Source organism: Nesoenas mayeri (genome assembly GCF_963082525.1).
Source record: "Nesoenas mayeri genome assembly, chromosome: Z".
Taxonomy (NCBI): Eukaryota; Metazoa; Chordata; class Aves; order Columbiformes; family Columbidae; genus Nesoenas; species Nesoenas mayeri.
The window spans coordinates 45,483,947-45,502,369 of NC_137542.1; the positions used below are offsets into that span (position 1 = coordinate 45,483,947).

General features: G+C 36.5%; 1 protein-coding gene across 2 annotated transcripts in view; it reads left to right on the forward strand.

Annotated features, from left to right (window-relative positions):
- The window catches only part of HSD17B4 (hydroxysteroid 17-beta dehydrogenase 4), a 63,284-nt gene that overhangs the window by 14,502 nt on the left and 30,359 nt on the right, over positions 1-18,423 (forward strand). For both annotated transcript variants that reach the window (XM_080362237.1, XM_080362238.1), the window contains 8 exons: positions 188-212; positions 1,958-2,086; positions 10,323-10,429; positions 11,111-11,344; positions 11,572-11,623; positions 12,273-12,344; positions 13,643-13,746; positions 17,533-17,598. In XM_080362237.1, the coding sequence (XP_080218363.1) occupies positions 188-212; positions 1,958-2,086; positions 10,323-10,429; positions 11,111-11,344; positions 11,572-11,623; positions 12,273-12,344; positions 13,643-13,746; positions 17,533-17,598 (789 nt within the window). The remainder of the gene's footprint in view (positions 1-187; positions 213-1,957; positions 2,087-10,322; positions 10,430-11,110; positions 11,345-11,571; positions 11,624-12,272; positions 12,345-13,642; positions 13,747-17,532; positions 17,599-18,423) is intronic.

The window sequence follows — 18,423 nt, forward strand, 5'->3', positions numbered from 1 at the left end:
TTCTCCTGTTCTTGGAGTTTTATGTTGCCTATGTTCCAGTGCTTCATTAAACTGTTAAATACAGTCAGCAGTAGTTCAGAAATTTTTATTACATTGAGTTTGTTCTGAAATACAGTTTTGTTTGCCTAGATTACCAAAACTTTGCTTTGTAACATGCGGTAAGCTGATAATTTTTTTTTCTTGCCAGGTGGGAGCTGGATGGATTGGAAAATGTAAGTACTTTATGTTGCATTGTTGTTTGTTTTTTTTTTTAATTGACAACAAAAGCATGCAAATCATCTTTGCAGTTAACTTCTGCTCAAGACATTTTTGTATAGGGAGAGATTAGTCTAGGATTCTGAGGAGACTGCTTATTTTAAGTAGAAGTCACAGATTTCACTATGCATGGGGGAAACTTGTAAATTAAGTACGTGCTTTGTTATGCCTTTGAGCTGATTAACAGTCACTGAAAATCTCCCTAAGTGACCTTAACCCTTGGGTCCCAAGGGCATAATTGAAGTCTAGAAGAATCTTCATTTTTGATCCTGAGTATACATTGCTGCCTTTTCTTGAGAATTCAGTTTTTCATGGTATAAAAGTAGCACATGCTGGTAAACAAGCTACTTTTTAATTGCTTTTCACCTTTATAAATACTTCTATAAAAACACTAGTGGTACGCATTAACATGTTGGGGCCATCAGCTGCCTTAATAACCAGTAGCTATGCTAGCTAAGTATTTTCTTCAAGTAACTCCAGTGACTGGCTTAAATATAAATGTAAAGAAAACTTGCAGACAATACTGAGAGTTTATGGGATGAAAAATTTAATTCAGTGTGTGAAATGTCTTAGCTTTTTTCCTAAATATGTTGAACCTAATATCAGCATTCTTTCCCTGAACTATTCAAGGACTTTTCAGCCTACATGAGTATCACAAGTGGGTTGGAAGTAGGGCCATTAATTCAAGAAGTAGTTCCTCCTTCTTCCAAAATGTTTTTTTTTGTTTGTTTGTTTTGTTTTGGGTTTTTTTTTTTGTGTGTGTATGTGGTTTTTTTTGTTATTGTTGTTGTGGGGTTTTTTTGGTTTTTTTTTTTTCCCCACTTGATAAAGATTTTGTGCATTTCAGACTAACTGTAAGTGTTCTAGTGGCACTGGAATGGCTTTTCGCAGGTAGTATATTGCAGAGATTAAGCAAATTGGGGCAGCTCTGTAAAACCTCTTGCTGCTCTCCAAAGGGAGTTGAGTTTTACTACATCTGAAGACCTGTGGCTTCTCCTCTCTCATCAGAAGAAAATACCATTTTTCGTCATGATAATGGCTACTGTTGAGGTCCTCAAAATGAAACCAGGTTGTTAATGAGGTACCAGTATGGCCTTTTTCATTGTCTATGGCTGATTAAGAGTAAACTGAACATGAGAGATTAAGGATTAGTTGTGATCTAGGAAGTCCTTATCCTTCCAGAACTGATTTCACATTAGCATTACCTATTTCTTTCAAGTTACAGTATTGAAATACAACTTCAGGGACTATTTGGAGATGCTGGCTACGGGTATTGACATTTTTCATAGTGATTTTCACATTTTTCCTGTAGTTTTCCTAGACTTTCAGAAGATTCCTAACCATTAGTAGCCAAAATCATATCAGAAGAGAATGTCAGTAGATACATTCTAGCTACAAGAAGAGAATGTCAGTAGATACGTTCTAGCTACAATTTTTCTCTAGACAGAATCCTAAAACTGGCTTAATATTTTCAGAGAGCAGCCAGTCTGTTGTGACTTTACTGAAATTTAAAACGAGTGCTGTTCCTTCTCTAAATGTTAGTTAAAAACAGTGAGCCCTTTTAGTCCAAGTCATACTGGTGAGTTAAATTGGAGTACTTAGAACCTTTATTTTCTTTCACTGACTTAGTGGCCTAAATGAAAACGATCTAAAGAAACTAAATGTTTGTTACTTGTACTCTCTTGCTTATGTGTCTCATTAGTGCGCTGGGAGCGATCGTTGGGTGCTATTGTCAGAGGAAAGAATCAGCCAATGACTCCTGAAGCAGTGAGAGACAAGTGGGAGAAGGTCTGTGACTTCGAAAATGCCAGCAAACCTGGAACTATCCAAGGTAAAGGTGATTTTGATAATGTGGATAGTTTGGATAAGCAAAGATTACAAGAAAATCCTTTCTTGTCAGACATTTGTTAAAACTGTACTTCAAAAGTCCACAGTGCAAACATGTAACATTAATCATTTAGTGTTTCAGCATGGTCAGACCTTCTTAAGGAAAATTTTGTGTTCTTACCTGTGGAATTAAGACAAGTTTTCTTAAGAGTTTCTAGGGAAGTGACATCACCATCATTTTGTGTATTACAGCCAGACTAATGGTACTGTTTTACTTGATTGCACCTACATACAGGTAGTAGCAGCGTAACAGAAAGATTGTATTTTTTTCTCAGCCCTGACATCTTGTTTTTTGGTAGACGTTTCCATACCGAAAAGCTCTCTGGTTAAGTTGTTTGGTACAACACAATAAATAAGTTCTTCCTTAATGGCTTGTGTTCCCCAGTAATGTAAGCCCCTTGACTGGTGACCAAGATGACTGTATCTTTCAGTGCTTTGTTTACTTTGTTTCTGTTTGTTTTTTTAACCAAAATGACCATAATCTGTCCTGCTGCCATACTTGCTTCTCTTTCACCTTCCAGGCTTTCACTTTGTAGTCTTATGTCTCTCTTCATTTAGATCCATAGTTGTCATAGTTCATAAATGCACAATACAAACTGATTTTCATGACTGCTTTCCAAGATTTCTCAATACATTACCTTTAGTTTGTTAATGTGAGTTATGCATGCGTAGTATCACTTGTGGTTTTCTTATTATGCATGCCTTTATTTAGGTTAAAGATTGAACATTTGTCAAGTTAGGAAAAGCCAGCATTTAAGTGTCTGGGGCAGGAGAGAAAGAGGCATTCTTACGTATAGTGCCAGTTGAATTTTAAATATACTTAGATACATAGTAGATATTTAAGCTCTTGGTCCTGAAATCCATTAGGGCGTTTTTCTTAAACCTTGGGGATGTATTTTTAGATGCCTAAACCAAAACTGGAGTAGGACACAATATGTCCTTTCCCTCAGGTATGGTTAGAGGAATATAAGTGCCATACCGCAGCTTTGTATCACCTTACTGACAATTTTCACTGATCTTTGGCTTTCAGGTGTCCCATTTCCACATGTGTGTGCATCTAAAAATGTTCTCTGTCCTGCTAGGAAACCGTGGTTGTACCAGTATAGTTCTGACTTCATAGTTTCTGATCTGTTCTCTAACCTGTCACGTGTATTATGTCATTTTTATGCTTTCCTAGCAGAAAAATGTAGAAAAAAAGTTGTAGATGGGAATTTATTTTGGAAGTTGCTTCAGCATTACAAGTGGTGTTCCACATCTCCCTTTTGATGCTATCAGGAGAAAAATTAGACAAGATTTTTGACTTTTGAAGTAAGCTTGCAATATGACATATCAGGTTCCTACAGTCAGGAAATTGTAAATACTACATTAGCATGAGTCTTCCATGCAGTGTGCATACCTTAACTTCTGTTCTGTTAGGAACTTAGCCAAAATACAGCACTGTCCTTTCAGTGACATCATGCCATAGGTACTGCCAGGCCGAATGAAAATTCTCAGGTTAATTTTTTGTATGTGAGAATTAGCAGCAGGGTTGAGGAAAATTCTGAAGGAGTTAGCTGAATAGAATTTTCAGTTCTATATTAAAAGCTTTTTCCTACTGTCAGTGTCTCTATTGCTTGAAGGTATTCAACTATTAAATAAGGGAAACTAATCAGAGTACTTGCATTAAAAATGACAAGCTACAGTACCTAATACCTGCAAGTTAAACCTCTTGCAAAAGGTTTCATTAATGTAAGTAATTTGATACTGTGAAGAGCAGTCATGTATTAACTATTATGTATAGTTATTAAAAAAAACAATTAGATAAAGTATTTGCTTGTAATGTAGTAGAAAATCCCATAATCAGAGATATTAATATTTTTTCATAATTTGGACATACTGAGAAGTTTGACTTTATTCATTCTAGATTACAAAAAAGCAGAAGCATCATCTGTTGTTTGTTTGTTTGTTTTTTTAAAGGTAATTTTTCTTACTTGTATAACATTTATATGTAACTTAATACTTGGATTCCTGTTTTACATTTTATTTAGAATTCACTTTTTTGCAAGCGTAGGAGAAAGTAATTCTCCTAAATACAGTGCTCCACATCTAATGTGTGAATAATCACGCATTTAGAGCCCTACCTAGCAGAGCACTCATTTGGTGCTTAACTAGAGCAGGTTCAGAATTGTGTATTTTAGCCAAGGTCATTCTACTCGAGATGCTGAACTCTTAAGGACTAAATGGAAGTACTGTCTTACCTTATGTTTTAGTGGTGGCCTTTTAAGAAATGAAAACATTTAATTATTTTTCTTAAATCCAGTTTAAGTAAAAAGATATGAATTTTTCTTTCCATCTTTTTTTTGTGTACCGGAATATGATTTTTTAGGGTTTGTGTAATTTTAATTAATAGGAAATAGCTAATTGTCACTTGATTTGGAAGTTGATGTTAATTCAATAACTCACTGAAGTTTCTCAGATACTATGGTAATGTGCTCAGTAAAGCAATCTTTCTTGGTCATTACCCTGGATCTTTCTAGACGAGCAGCTGCTGATTGTGCAGTACAGTATTTTGCGCAACCTCTTACCCCAAAAGTGATCTGACACGGTTGGTGTAACTGACTATGTCTGCCTTTCACTTTCCTTTTAATGCCCCAGGTGTCTTTGAATGTTCTCTGCAGTTATTCCCTAAGCCTTACAGGCTTAGTCGTTGATGTACTTGGAGAAGTTCTGGCAGTTCCTCTGTACTACCACAGAGTGTCAGGTATAGTCCTGTTAATTAGCAAAACATATGGTTACTTGTGCATTCACTACAAAGTATCTTTTAAACAAAAGAACAATCTGAGAACAGATTACTTGTTTGGGTTTTTTTTTTTTTTAAGCAGCTGTGTGAGAATTTAGGCTGTAGGAAGTTGAAGTGGAAGATGTAGTTTTGCTGGCATATATTCTCCTACATTCCCTTTACCAGACATGAAAGGTAACCATTTACTTAATGCAACATGAAAATGTCACTGCCTCTGAGGCAGCAGTGAATCTGCAGTGATTTATGTGTTAAAGTTTTTTGTGAATTTACATGATGATGTTATTTTCTTACTAATGATTAAACTGAAGTAATAGTTTCAGCTTACTTTATACCACTTCAGAACAAGCTAGAAGTCATTCAAGAAGATAATCAGGGCATAATCAGACCCTTAAGGTTAGGACACAGAATCAGCTTACAGCATACATCAGTGAGTCACTGTAACTGGCTCCCTGGATGGCCTTAGGCAGTACCAATTACATAATAATGTGATTTGGTTTAACTAGTTCTAGGAAAGAATTGGTCAGGTTCTCATTTGCAGCTGGATCTAGGAGCTGACATATTTGTCATGGTAACATGATTGTGTATTTTGAGATACTGATAGGTCCTGGGCTCCTGTGGGTAAGCAGAAAGTCCAAATTGAATGTGACACAGAAGCTTCTAAATGTATGGTGTGTGTGCAGTAGGTCACAGTTGCATGTTTCACTACATGTTGGCATCTTGCCTCCTTGCATTCCCTCTTAGTGGCCTTTGCCTCCACAGTACACTGCCTGCTCTTGAGTCCCAACCTGATTCTTCCTGTTACGCATAGGAAGAAATCAAATTCGGTTGAGAGATAGGTGGAAAACAGCCATCCCTGAATTAATCTCAGAATTAATTTTGTCTGTTACCCACATGAGGCAATCTGTCTCTATTTCCTTGGCTGTGACGATGCGAGACAGCTTCACCTAAATCTAGTAGGCTAGAAGTCTGTAATCTGCTGTTATGGTCACATGCATTTTTAATTTGCTTAGAAGCTGTCTAGGTACAGAAACCAACTCCTGTATTCCCACTAGATGATTCTGGCACATCTCAAAAGTTTCTCTCTGGTGTAGAGCAAATTAATGCAAAGCACGTAGGTGTGTATGCATGTATACTTCGTGTGTTTATAAAAAAAAAAATTGCATAAGAAGAAAACTGTTTCAGCTTCAATTTCAGCTTTCTTCATATATGTTTAAAAAGGGTTTAAACACTGCTGCTGTTTCCTCTGTCGTTAAGGAGCATGGTTCACATGATATGTTCCCTAATTGGAAAGTGAGAGGAATACTTTCGGAAAGAGACAAGCTTTGCCATGACTGTTTTCAACCTTACTCTTCAGGTTAATCTTTCCCTGCTGTCATCTAATTATTTGGTCTATAATAGCAGACTCTACTGGAGTAATGGACATGCAAGGTTTTAGAGTTCACTGACAACGTTACAAGTTAAAAAATACGCCCGAACCAATATTAAAAATAATTATATTAATGAAAAGGTTTCCTATTGAGCTTGTTTCTGCCAAAATGATACTCTTTGAGCTACTAATATTTCTTGGATCTTAGAAGAACCTTATGCAACTTGTAGAGTCATATATTAAAAAAGTACAAGTTGTAATAGATAAGTCTACTGCTGAAACATTAATTTCAGACATCTTTGTGGGTTTACATGACTGAAAACTCATGTACCACTCTGTGCTTCCCTCCCCATCTGTTTTACTTTCAGTACTCAAAATGAGTACAAAATAAAGACCGCTGAAAGCATCCTTATCAGTGTCCAAACCTCACTTACCAGTGATTTTGTAATGTTTCATCTTTCTTTTTTGGCTAGCTAGCTAGTCTCTTTTCTTGTGCCAGGCAGCAGAAGAGCAGTGAAGACTGAAATAAATTAATATATTCAGGCATTTCAGTTGCATGCTGCTGTAGCAGTCCCTGGAAAATAAAAGAATATGTCAGCACTGGGATTCTTAACTGAAAGAAGTTCTCTAACATACTAATTCAGGGGAAAAAAAGAAATTTAATATTTTTTTTTCTCTGTCGTTAAAAACAAACAAAAAAAAAGAAAATTAAAAAAAAAGGAAAAAAGCTTTGCTCTCTATATGTGATGATATTCTAATAGCTTGCTTTAGCTTTTCAGGCACTCCAAAGGGGTAGCATCGTAAAAGTAGCTTTCATATTAAAAGCATGCAAATCACCTTGAAATGTAGAGCATTACACACACTTCTGCACATACCTCTCAATATTAGGACTCAGAACCACAAAAATCTCTTGTGGTTGATGTCTGTCGTAGAGGTAAAGAAATAAACTCAGGAGTCCTTAGAAGAACATTCCATCCTTAAAAACAGCCTTTTCTGCATACATATGCTTTGAAAATCAATAAAACTGTTATGAAATGATCCTGGTTTGATCCAGGTCAAGTGCTGTTGCTGATCACAAGTATAACAGAAGGCCAAAGTTTAAAAAAACAATTTTGGTGAGGCCTTTGACTTTAAACTTAAAGAGCAATACATCACATTTGAAAAAGTGGGGAAAGGAAGACCCTGGGAAATACTGACCTGTCAGTGTCACCCTTGTGCCTGATAAGATCATGGAACAGATCCTTCTAGAAGCTGTGCTACAGCATATGGAGGACAGAGAGGTTATTTGTGACATCCAGTATGGCTCCACCAAGGCCAAGTCCTACCTGACCAACCTAGTGACTTTGTATGATGGAGTAACTGTATCAGTGGACATAGGAAGGACTACAGATGTCATCCATCTGGACTTCTGTAAAGCCTTTGACATGGTCCCCCACAACATCCTTCTCTCTAAATTGGAGAGGTATGGATTTGATGGGTAGACTGTTTGGTGGATGAGGAACTGGCTGGGTAGTCACATCCAGAGAGTGGCAGTCAGTGACTCAGTGTCCAGATGGAGACAAGTGACAACTGGTGTCCACTGGGACCAGTACTGTTTAATATCTTCATCAATGACATAGTGGCATTGAGTGCAGCCTCAGCAAGTTTGCAGATGACACCAAGCTGAGAGGTGCATTCGACATGCCTGAGGGACAGGATGCCATCCAGAGGAACCTGGAGAAACTTGAGAAGTGGGTCTATGCGAACCTCATGAGGTTCAATAAAGGCAAGTGCAAGGTCCTGCACCTGAGTCGGGGCAGTCCCTGGTATCAATACAGGCTGTGGGATGAAGGGATTGAGAGCAGCCCTGTGGAGAAGGACGTGGGAGTACTGGTAGGATGAAAGATTGAACATGAGCCAGCAATGTGAGCTTGCAGTCCAGGAAGGCAGCTGCATCCTGGGCTGCATCACAAGTAGCATGGCCAGCAGATTGAGGGAGGTGATTCTGTCTCTCTACTCTGCTCTGGTCAGATCCCACCTGGAATACTGCATCCAGCTCTGAGGTCTCCAACATAAGAAGAGCGTGGACCTATTGGAGCAGGTCCAGAGGAGGCCACAAAAATGATCAGGTGGCTGGAACAGCTCTGCTATGAGGACAGGCTGAGACAGTTGGGGTTGTTCAGCCTGGAGAAAGCTCTGGGGAGACCTTGTTGCGGCCTTTCAGTACTTAAAGGGAGCTTCTAAGAAAGATGGGGACAGACTTTTTAGCAGGGCTTGTTGTGTTGACTAGATATATGAAGAAATTTTTTACAATGAGAGTGGTGAAACACTGGCCCAGGTTGCCCAGAGAGATGGTAGATGCCCCATCCCTGGAGACATTCAAGGTCAGACTGGACGGTGCTCTGAGCAACCTGATCTAGTTGAAGATATTCCTACTCATTGCAGGGGTGTTGGACTGGATGATCTTTGAAGGTCCCTTCCAACATAAACCATTCTGTGATTCTGTGATCTTCTTGGTGTTCAGCCAGACCGTAGCCAGCTCACCAATTTGAGAGTCCCGTCATATCATACATTCTGGAAGAAAGACTCCTTGAAAAGGAGATTGTAGTATTCTGCACCATTATTAAATTACATGTTGCCATTATACTATTTTTTTAAATGATGTAATTGCATGTAAAATACGTGTTGGTAATCTTATTTTCGGATTTTACCATTAAGAGTGATAGTTACGTTCCTGCACAGAAATCAGTTATGGACATGAAAAGTTGAGGAAACATTCAGGTTTACCTGGAGTTCAAAGCTGTATTTTCTCTTGAAGATTTTAAAGCAATGTGAAAGTCTTTCTGTGGTTTGTGGAAGAAAGGTAGAAACTGTCTGTTACTTCTACCGGCAGCTCAGTATTGCTTTTCCTTCATTCATTTCATGAATGAAAAAGAATAAAATGGATTACCTTTTAAAAGGTTCTTATCAATTACAGCTCTCTTGTTTTATGCATTTTCACATTACGTAAATATCATAACCCCATGTCATGTTATGACATTGCTTGTACCCAAAGATAAAGAAGAGGTGAGATTCAGACCACAAATAAAATGTTATGATGATTCTGGCAGCGAGACTGGGAAGCAAGAAATAGTTTAGGAAATCAAGATTCTGCAGGAGGGTATTCAGCTAATTTGTGCTGTGCAGTAGAGCAGCACGGTGTTAGTCCCAGCAGCAGTGCCAGTCAGTATGGGCATAGGGGTCTTCAAGTGGAAGGGAGGAGCTCCAAGGTAAATGTAGTTACATAAACATTTGGTGATCCTCTGATTTAAACAATTTTTATTTTTCTGTGCATGATTCTCACCACTTTTTGTTTGATTCTATAACACACAAATGTTTAATACTGATTTTTATCCCTATTGTGCTTCAAGGAGCAAGCTGTTCTTGATGGTTTGCCTTTGCCATAGCTGAGTTCTGGATCTCAGCCATGCATCATCTCACTTGTAATCTTGTCATTGTTCAAGCCTCAGACTTATTTATTTATCTATTTATGTATATATGTATGTATGTATATATATATGACTTGGGAAAAAAAGGTAACTGTCAGGAGATAAGATCTGTTACTTATATTGCAAATATTTTTCAAGACAAGAAAAGGGATACTAATTTTCAGATGTTTACTTCTGAGACAGTTGAAACAGAATGCCCATTATCTTATGTTTAACACTGTGGTTCAGGGAATAAAACAAAGTATTTCTTGACATATTCCTCTTGGCTTAACTGGTGGTGTTTAGCACCAGTTGTGTTTCAAGCACTTGAATTATATAGGAGACATGGTTGACTGCTGGATGCAGAACTGGTGGAGATGGCATAGAGCTCAGTTATCGTCAGTTGTTGTGTAGATGCCTGTGAAATGCAGCACTATGCTTAATTTTCAGGTGCGTATTTATTTTGTTTAAAAATGCATTGAGAAGTACCAGGCTATATCTCATTTGTTGGCACGTTTGTTGTGTGTCTAACTGAATTGTCTCATTTATGGCTTTTTATATGTGATTTTTTTTCAATAACATTTTCTAGAGTCCATAAGTGTATTGAATGATGCTCTAAGTCAGATAGAGTCTCAAGGGGATGTTTCTATGAATTCAATAAGCTCTGGATCAGTGGCCTCTTCATCTGTTGACACGGTAAGTAGCTCTGTGTACCACATGCACTCAGGTGAAAACCTTGAGCAGAGACTTGTGTTTCTGTTCACCTTCTACTCTGGCTTGCTGTCTGTCAAGAGAAGGGTGAATTTTAAACTATGAAGTGAGCAAGCAGAATAAGAAACATCTCCAGGCTCCACTCTATTTTTCTTATTGATGATGGGAAAACTTGAGGCTAAATAGACTGAGTAATGCAGAATGCAAGTGCTTGTAAGTTCTGTAAGTCTCTTTATTTAGGGTATTGTTCAGAAAAGGGGCAGAGAATGAGTCTTGCTGGGCAATATGATTTTCCTCTGGCTCTTTCTCTATAGGTAGGTCATTTTTCCTCATTCCAATATTACTACAGTGCTAGTTATTTCATTCATGTTTTGTGTTAGAAAAATTATTATGCATTGCTGGGAGTGGATCTGTATGAAGTTATATTACTTATTTTTGAAAAAAATTGCTTGCAGCAAGGTATAATGCATTACATTAGGGTTGCTTATACTGCAACAAATACAATAATATTATATGGTATATTTATGACTCGTACCTTATGTTTACATATGACTATAAAGAAAATGCTCAAATGTGAATTTTGTTTGATATGAGAATTATAGAAAAAATGCAAGTGCAATATTAACTATTACGAAGTTTTATTTTATACTGACTTTTAATTTCCAGACAAGCATTGTTGGCCGGAAATTGGCTACCAACGTGTATAAATATACTCATTTGGAGCCTATTCTTTATGCTCTTGGTGTGGGAATGTCAACTAAGGATCCAGATCACCTAAAATTCCTCTTTGAAGGAAGTGAAGATTTCTGCTGTTTGCCTAGCTTTGGAGTAATTCCTGCTCAGACTTCGATGTTTGATGGTGTTCCTTCTATTCAAGGACTAAATATTGATCTCGCAAAGGTATGGAAGATTTAAGTATCTAATTCTATTTGTGCTTTGTATAACTATGTGACTTTAATTAGTATATTTGTAGTATTCCATTTATTCTAGAAAAGGAAAAAAATCCTTTTTATTAATTTGTTTGTTCTGAACAGTTTCTAAAATAACTGTATATTGCCTTGCAGTTGTGATTGTGAAAGGAATAGCATGTATTGATTGTTGTTATAGTGCTGCCTTTCTTCACACAGATGCTGCATGGTGAGCAATATCTGGAACTGTATAAACCATTACCAACCTCAGGTCAGTTCTTTTGTGTTGCTGATTTGCTTTTCACTATGACAAATTCCTGTAGCCATAGTATAAATGAGTATAAATGGAAATAGGGAAGCTCTGTTTCCAACTGGATTTTTTGCATATTCTTTTTACAAGAGCTAGGGGAGAGGAGAGGCAACTTGTTGCATTATTGAAGGGCTTCTGAAACACTGTTCTTGATATCAAGTGTTGCCTTGCTGTAGTATCCTTAGTAAATTCATGCCTAATCTTTGATATAATAAGCAAATACACTACAAACTGGATTTTACTGGTATAATATGATATTACCAAGCAGAACTTTTAATTAATTCTGTAAGGCTGTATCATAGAAATTTTGGGATGTTCACCTAAAAATTCTTCAACATTGGTTGTGTCTGTGTGCCTATAAGAGGGTAAGATTTAAATTATGTATACTAAGATTCTATTAATAAAGAAAAATTCTTTATGTCTGCATATCCAGATTTGCAAGGATTCCTAGACACTATTATAATAGTGATAATTGTGATTATTGTGACTGTTACTATGATTATTATGACCATTATCATTATTGGTAGTAAGGAAATGTGAAGAGTGGTCTATTGACTTCTTTCCTGAAGCAAAACCTTACAACGTGTGTGTGTTGTTCTTTTTTTCACAGGGGAATTAACTTCAGTTTCAACCATTGCTGATATTCTTGACAAAGGATCAGGAGCAGTCTTGCTTATAGATGGTAAGAAGTTTCATAATTTTGGAGGGGATGCAGTGAAATGACAGGTCAGTTTGTAACTGGCTGTACCAATAACTGCCAGCCTTTCCACAGTAAAGACTATTAGCTTAATAAATCTCAATGAGAGCTGAGAAATGAGCTCTGTAGCAATAGATGTGTAATACATGTAAGTGTTCTTGGGCAGTTAATGTACTGAAATAAGAGCGCTCTCTTTGGAGAAAGGTTTCAGAGAGGGTTTGATTTTTTTCCTATGTAGGAGGAATAGTACACTATGCAAACTGAAAAAGGTTCTTTAATAATAATACTTAGTCCTATCTGAAGGCAGCTGTTTTAGATTCTGCCACCATTCAGCAAGAGGGTGTGTGCGCACTTGTGTGTTTTGTGGGGTGCTTTTGAAAAAATTAGTCATGTGTCTGTTGTGTAGACTTATCTGCAAAGCAGCCATCTTTAAGAGCTTGTCCTGCTTTATTTTTGATGTTTATGTTATTCTTTTCTAAACAAAACAAAACACCATTTCCTTCATCTTGTATCCAAGTTACAGGGAATGTCTTTTAAAGTCGATAAATTGTGATTTTTCACAATTTTGATATCTTTAGGTGTGGTTATACCAAGATCCCTTGGGAAATAAGGCTGCAAGAGGAGGTTATAGGCAGCCAGTCTCTAAACACTCTTGAGTTTTTACTCTTCTAATGTACAGATAAAATTTTGAAAAGATCTTTACTGTCCCTTTGTTTCTCCTAGCTGTGTTTTGCTTCCTTTCTGGGCTAACATTGAAGTTGTCTGTTTCTGTAACTTGCAAAAGTTATTTTTGAGAGCATAGTTGTAGTGGTTTTGAAATTTCTTCCTGAACTGGAAATGAACATTATTAACAATACTGTAAATTTTAGTCTGGGGCTTAAGGGAGTGGAATAGGCATGAACTGGAAATAGGAAGCTGAATCTTGATTCAGTGTAAGAAGTTTAATTTCTTCAAAAAAAGGAACAGGTGACCTTAACCTCAGGATTCTTTTCAAACATTTTTAGCACCTTGAATGTAATCAAAATTTTGATGGCTCATTTTTTAAAATTTTAATGCTTTCATATAGACAAAATTCATGATACTATTATTTGAATCAGATCATTAGTCCTCCCTGGTCAGGAAGTGACTTGCAGTAATGAAACACGGAAGTGTGACTATTGTCCTTTCAATTGTTAAAATGAGCTTTGTCATGTTTGAAGCTGAGCTTTTCTCTTGTAACATAGTAGATATATGTAAAGGAGATAGAAGACAATATGTGATCTTTCTTTTTTGTTGTCTTTCAGTGAATACCTATTGTGGAAAGGACCTAGTGTGTTATAATCAGTTCTCTTTGTTTTTTGTTGGAGCTGGAGGATTTGGTGGAAAACGAACATCAGAAAAGGCCAAGGTAAATTAATGTATATTCATATTTAAAAAAAAACCCACACAAAAACTGTCAGCACTGCAAGAAAAATATTTGCTGTATCAACTAGCACTTCAGCAGTGTGGCAGTACAAACACAAGCAGAATTTAAATGCTTCTGTTCACTGAAAAGCCTGACTGAAAAGGTACTCTTCAGGGTCTGGGAAACCAATGGTTTTGTTCTGACAATTAGGGAGAAAAAGGAATTGCTGAACATGCAACTGATGCGATATTCCTGCATTCGAATATTTGAAATTACAGATATGGAATATCCTAGTGGAAAACAGAATAGGAGATTCTGGAAAATGTTTAGAATCTAAATCCTGTGTATTTGGAATTATAAAATCATGTCCAAAGTTAAAATAAAATGGAAATTCATATAAAATGCATGATGGTGTGGACAGAACACACTTGTAGAGGATTCTTATTAGATCTTTTAGAAGGATATTTTTTGAAATCAACAGTGTAGCAGGCTGTAATCTCACCAAATTTGACCCAATTAATTCCATAGAAGTGATAAAATCTACTACATGGTTGTATTTTGCGCTTTGCTAATTTCATTTAAATCGTACTTCTGTAGGTCAGATGGAAGATTGTATCAGTTGAACTGCCTTATTGACTGTTGGTTTTATGAAACTCAAATATAAGCTTTGCAAACAGTAAAAACTGTGTGTGTTTTGATTTTATGTATCTAGTTACTCTCAATCATGCTCTCCATAAATGAACAGATGAGGAAAGTTACTAATTTCTTGGTAAAACATGGTTTAGGACAGGTTTTATTTTCTCAATCTACTTTTGATCTGAAAAATTCTAGAGACTTCTTAGATCAGAACAAGAAGTGGCTTTTAATTTTAAGTGTTTGTTTTCTCAAGCAGATTTGGAGAGCTTTACCTCTCTCATATGTAGCTTTAAGAGGAGACTTTTTGGCTGCTCTTATTTTAGCATAGGCAGCAGGGAGGGTGACAAAGAAGTTGAGATGTTGAATACTTGGTCTGGGGCCCTGCTACTGAGCTGTTGATTGTGTCAGCTAGACTCAGTCCCAGTTTAAACCTGTCTCAGCTCTGCTGTTGTGATAACATTTCAATTTCTGCCTCAGTGCTTACAGCTCCAGTTGGGAATATGTGATCTGTGTGTCATCAGTGTGGTATTACAGTGTGTTCTGCTGCTCTACCTCAGATATTTTTTTTGCTTGTCCTTAAAGGAGTTGGGGACTGCTATTTATACTTAAAAATAAATTGAAACCTAGTGATAATTCTGTGTTTATGTATACAGAAAATGCTTATGTGTAGTTTTAGTAGCTTGGTTTTCATGTGTTAGATTTGTCCTAATAGGTATGGTGATACGTTAAAATTGCAAGTTCTTGCTCTAGTAAAAAGACTAGCTTACTAAGAAGCTGAAAAGTACTCAAATGTGTCGTGTTAGGTTTGAACTTGCAGTTTCTAGAAGAGATCTCTAGGTGTAGCTCTTCATAAATCTATGTGTATAAGTGAAAGAGGTTTGGAAAGCATAAAGAGGAGAGGAAAGGAGAGAAGCAGCATTTTAGTTTCTCACTTCTGCTGTCATGGAACTCCTGCATTTTGCGAGAGAGTTAGCAAATGACAGTGTCACGTGCATGAGGCAGTTATTCAGGTGCCTGATGCATAATTATTTTCTCCCTCAATACAATGTTTAAGGGTAATGCCAGCTATAACCAAATGTTGTTACTGTGAACTACAACCTTAAGGCACTACAGTAATTAAAAGTCAGTTAAATAGAGGGCATTTTAAGCTCTGTAATTTTAAAAATTTATAATGAAATACCTAGTTTTTTTACATCTGTAATACTATAGGTAATATTCTTTGGGATTTTTTGATATAAAGTTACAAGGTTTTTTACATAAATCAATGTGAGTTATATACAAGTTTTCCCACATGTAACTTTATAAATCAAATATTGAAATGCCTGCTACTTGATTGAGAAATGAGAAAAACCTCTGTGTAGTATAACAGATTCACAGAATATTATTGCAGGTAGTGTGTAAAAGTCTTCAATGGAACCCTTAATTCTTCTCTTATCAGATTTTATAATAGTGCATGTAAAGAAAATAGTGGTTCAAAGGAAATATTGCTTAACTCTAGCGGTGGCATCAGTGAGTCCAATGTGGTGCCTTGGTACTTTTTAGTTAAACATTGCACTTCAGGCAACTGCAACTTCTTCACTCTCTCTTGTGAAATATGAGAATATTATATAAATGACTTTACACGTTAAACTATTATTATAAAATTTGCTATTTCGGGCAGCAGTTCTTCTTGTGGTAGAAGAAAACAAAACGTAGTCTAGTTATGACAGCACAGTGATAGCAAATTTAACAGAGGCCTCTGCATTCAGTAGCCCAGTTTCAAATGATATATTTTCTTGTTTTGTCTTTGCAAACCTTCCTAATTAAAAAGTCTTTCATGTCCCTGAGTGCCAAAAAGAAACCCAAGCTGATGAGACATATTTTATAATGTGTCTTTTTGTCATTTTACACATTTGTGGTATCTGCAAACTAAGGAGAACAAATTTCCAAGTTGGGGTCTATGATTAACTATAGGTTGTGCAAGTCACATCTCTCCTCTTGAGTTGGGGTTTTCTTGCCCTCGTGGAAAAGGGGTTTTCTTACTTATTCATACATTGCTTAGTTTTAACATCTTAATGGCTCACGAGGTCAGGTTGAGTTTCTTTAAACCAACTGGAAATGGATTGACAAGCCATTCTTGTTTTGAGAGCATGTGTTCTTGTTATCAAGCTGATTAATTTTTAGGTCCATTGTGGTTCTCTAAAGTGACAAAAACAGGAGTGATGTTATGAAGCCTTCCATTCAAGAAGTGGCTTTGCTATGCTGTTAATAAACAGGAAAGAGCCTTTGCTGTTAGTAGATGTGAAACTACATAACACTCAATTTCTTTTGATTTCTCTTTTTTTTTTTTTTTTTTGGTAAAGGTCTTACACAAACTAAGTAGAGTTATTACAGCAAAGAGTCAAGTTGCTTTCTTTCATTTTAGAGCTCACACTACTTTGGGGATTTTTTATTTGTTTGTTTTGAAAACTGAATAAGGAGAGGGGAAAAATATTTCAGCTACTTCAATAGTTTTGAATTGGTTATCGTGATCTTTCTGTTTATCTTCATCTAGGATGTTCTCTCTCCATCTGTTGGTAAAGTTTATGTCTTCAAAACTGAACAGTGAAGCTGTAGATTGCACAAAGAACAGGTTGTTTTACAACAATGTGGGGCTTAATATGCAGCATGTAATTGCAAAAACTAAAGAAAAAAGTTGAACACAAATAAAAAGAGCTGAAAGCTTTTCCAAGGAAAAAAGTGATGTAGTCCATAAGTGAGGTAGTAAATAATTTTGTAATCTGTTGCACGTTTTAGAGTATTATTTTTAAAGCTTCATTTTTGTGTTCCGAAACACTAATGTTCTATCAGACAATGTTTTTCTGAGTGAGTGATTCTTGATTGAGCTTTTTCTGATAGTTTGGAAGAAATATAGTCAAACTGATGAGCTATAAATTGTAACTGCTAGCCAGATCTGATGCCTTAGGATCGATGTCTTTGTAAAGTAAACCTTGATAAGAGGCTTTCTCTGGCCCAGACATTTTTTCTATTTGTCTGTAAAGGTAGAAGGAGTAGGAGGAGCCCTAGCAGCTTTGTAAATGCTGTTTCTTTTTTATACATTCCTGACATATTCTGGCATGTTCATGGATAAAAGATTTTTGCGGTGAAATATTTATACTACTACTTTTGCTTTAGGTAACAGTGAATCCACCCAGAAGATTCCCTGATGCTGTAGTTTCTGATGTCACAACAGCTGATCAGGTAAAGTTTTGCATGTTCTCAGTGTGGGAATGTTTGTTTTGTTTGAAGAAAGGAGTCTTATATGATGTCCACTAATATTTGAATGTAAGTAGGGGTGTGCTTATATACTTAGGTATAATATTAAGCTAGGTTAAGTTATGACAGTGTGTTCAATGTGCTATCTAAACCATTCTTTTCATAAGGCTAATGCGATTTTAAAATAATTTATTACAAAATTCTACATAGGAGTAAATGAACATTTGCATTCTGTTGTAGTTTAAAAAAAGAAGTTCAAAATCTATGACATTTACAACAAATGGTGGAAGCAAACACATTGTGACTGGAAAAAAAAAACAACCACCAACTCTTAAAGTTCACAATTTTGTAAAAGTTAAATTTCTGTAGTAGTAGTTGTCAGGGAAACCTGAAATTCTGACAGATGTCTGTCCAGCTGTATTTCCGTCTGTCTGCAGTCCCACTGGTTTACAGGCATCTACTTCCCATAGGCAAAAATGTGAATAAATAAATATACCTTCCTCTGAAGCTGAACATAGGCAGGTAGGTGTCAGACAAATAAGACAGGACAGTCTGGAGCTGCCTGTACTAAGATACTGTGTAGTATTTTCGAAAGAAACGTAGTCATGGCAGGAGGCTGTAGGTTTTGGAAATGCAATTAAAATGGTAGGTATCAGCTGAGGTGTGGTAACTGTTATGTCTGCTAGCCTCTGATGCTATATGGAATAATCAAACTTACTGCTCCTCCAGCTGATTTGTGTGCTTTAAGGCCAAGTTATCCCTGCCCACTTAGATGAAGAAAGAGAGCTTAAATCAACATTTCTCTTTCTG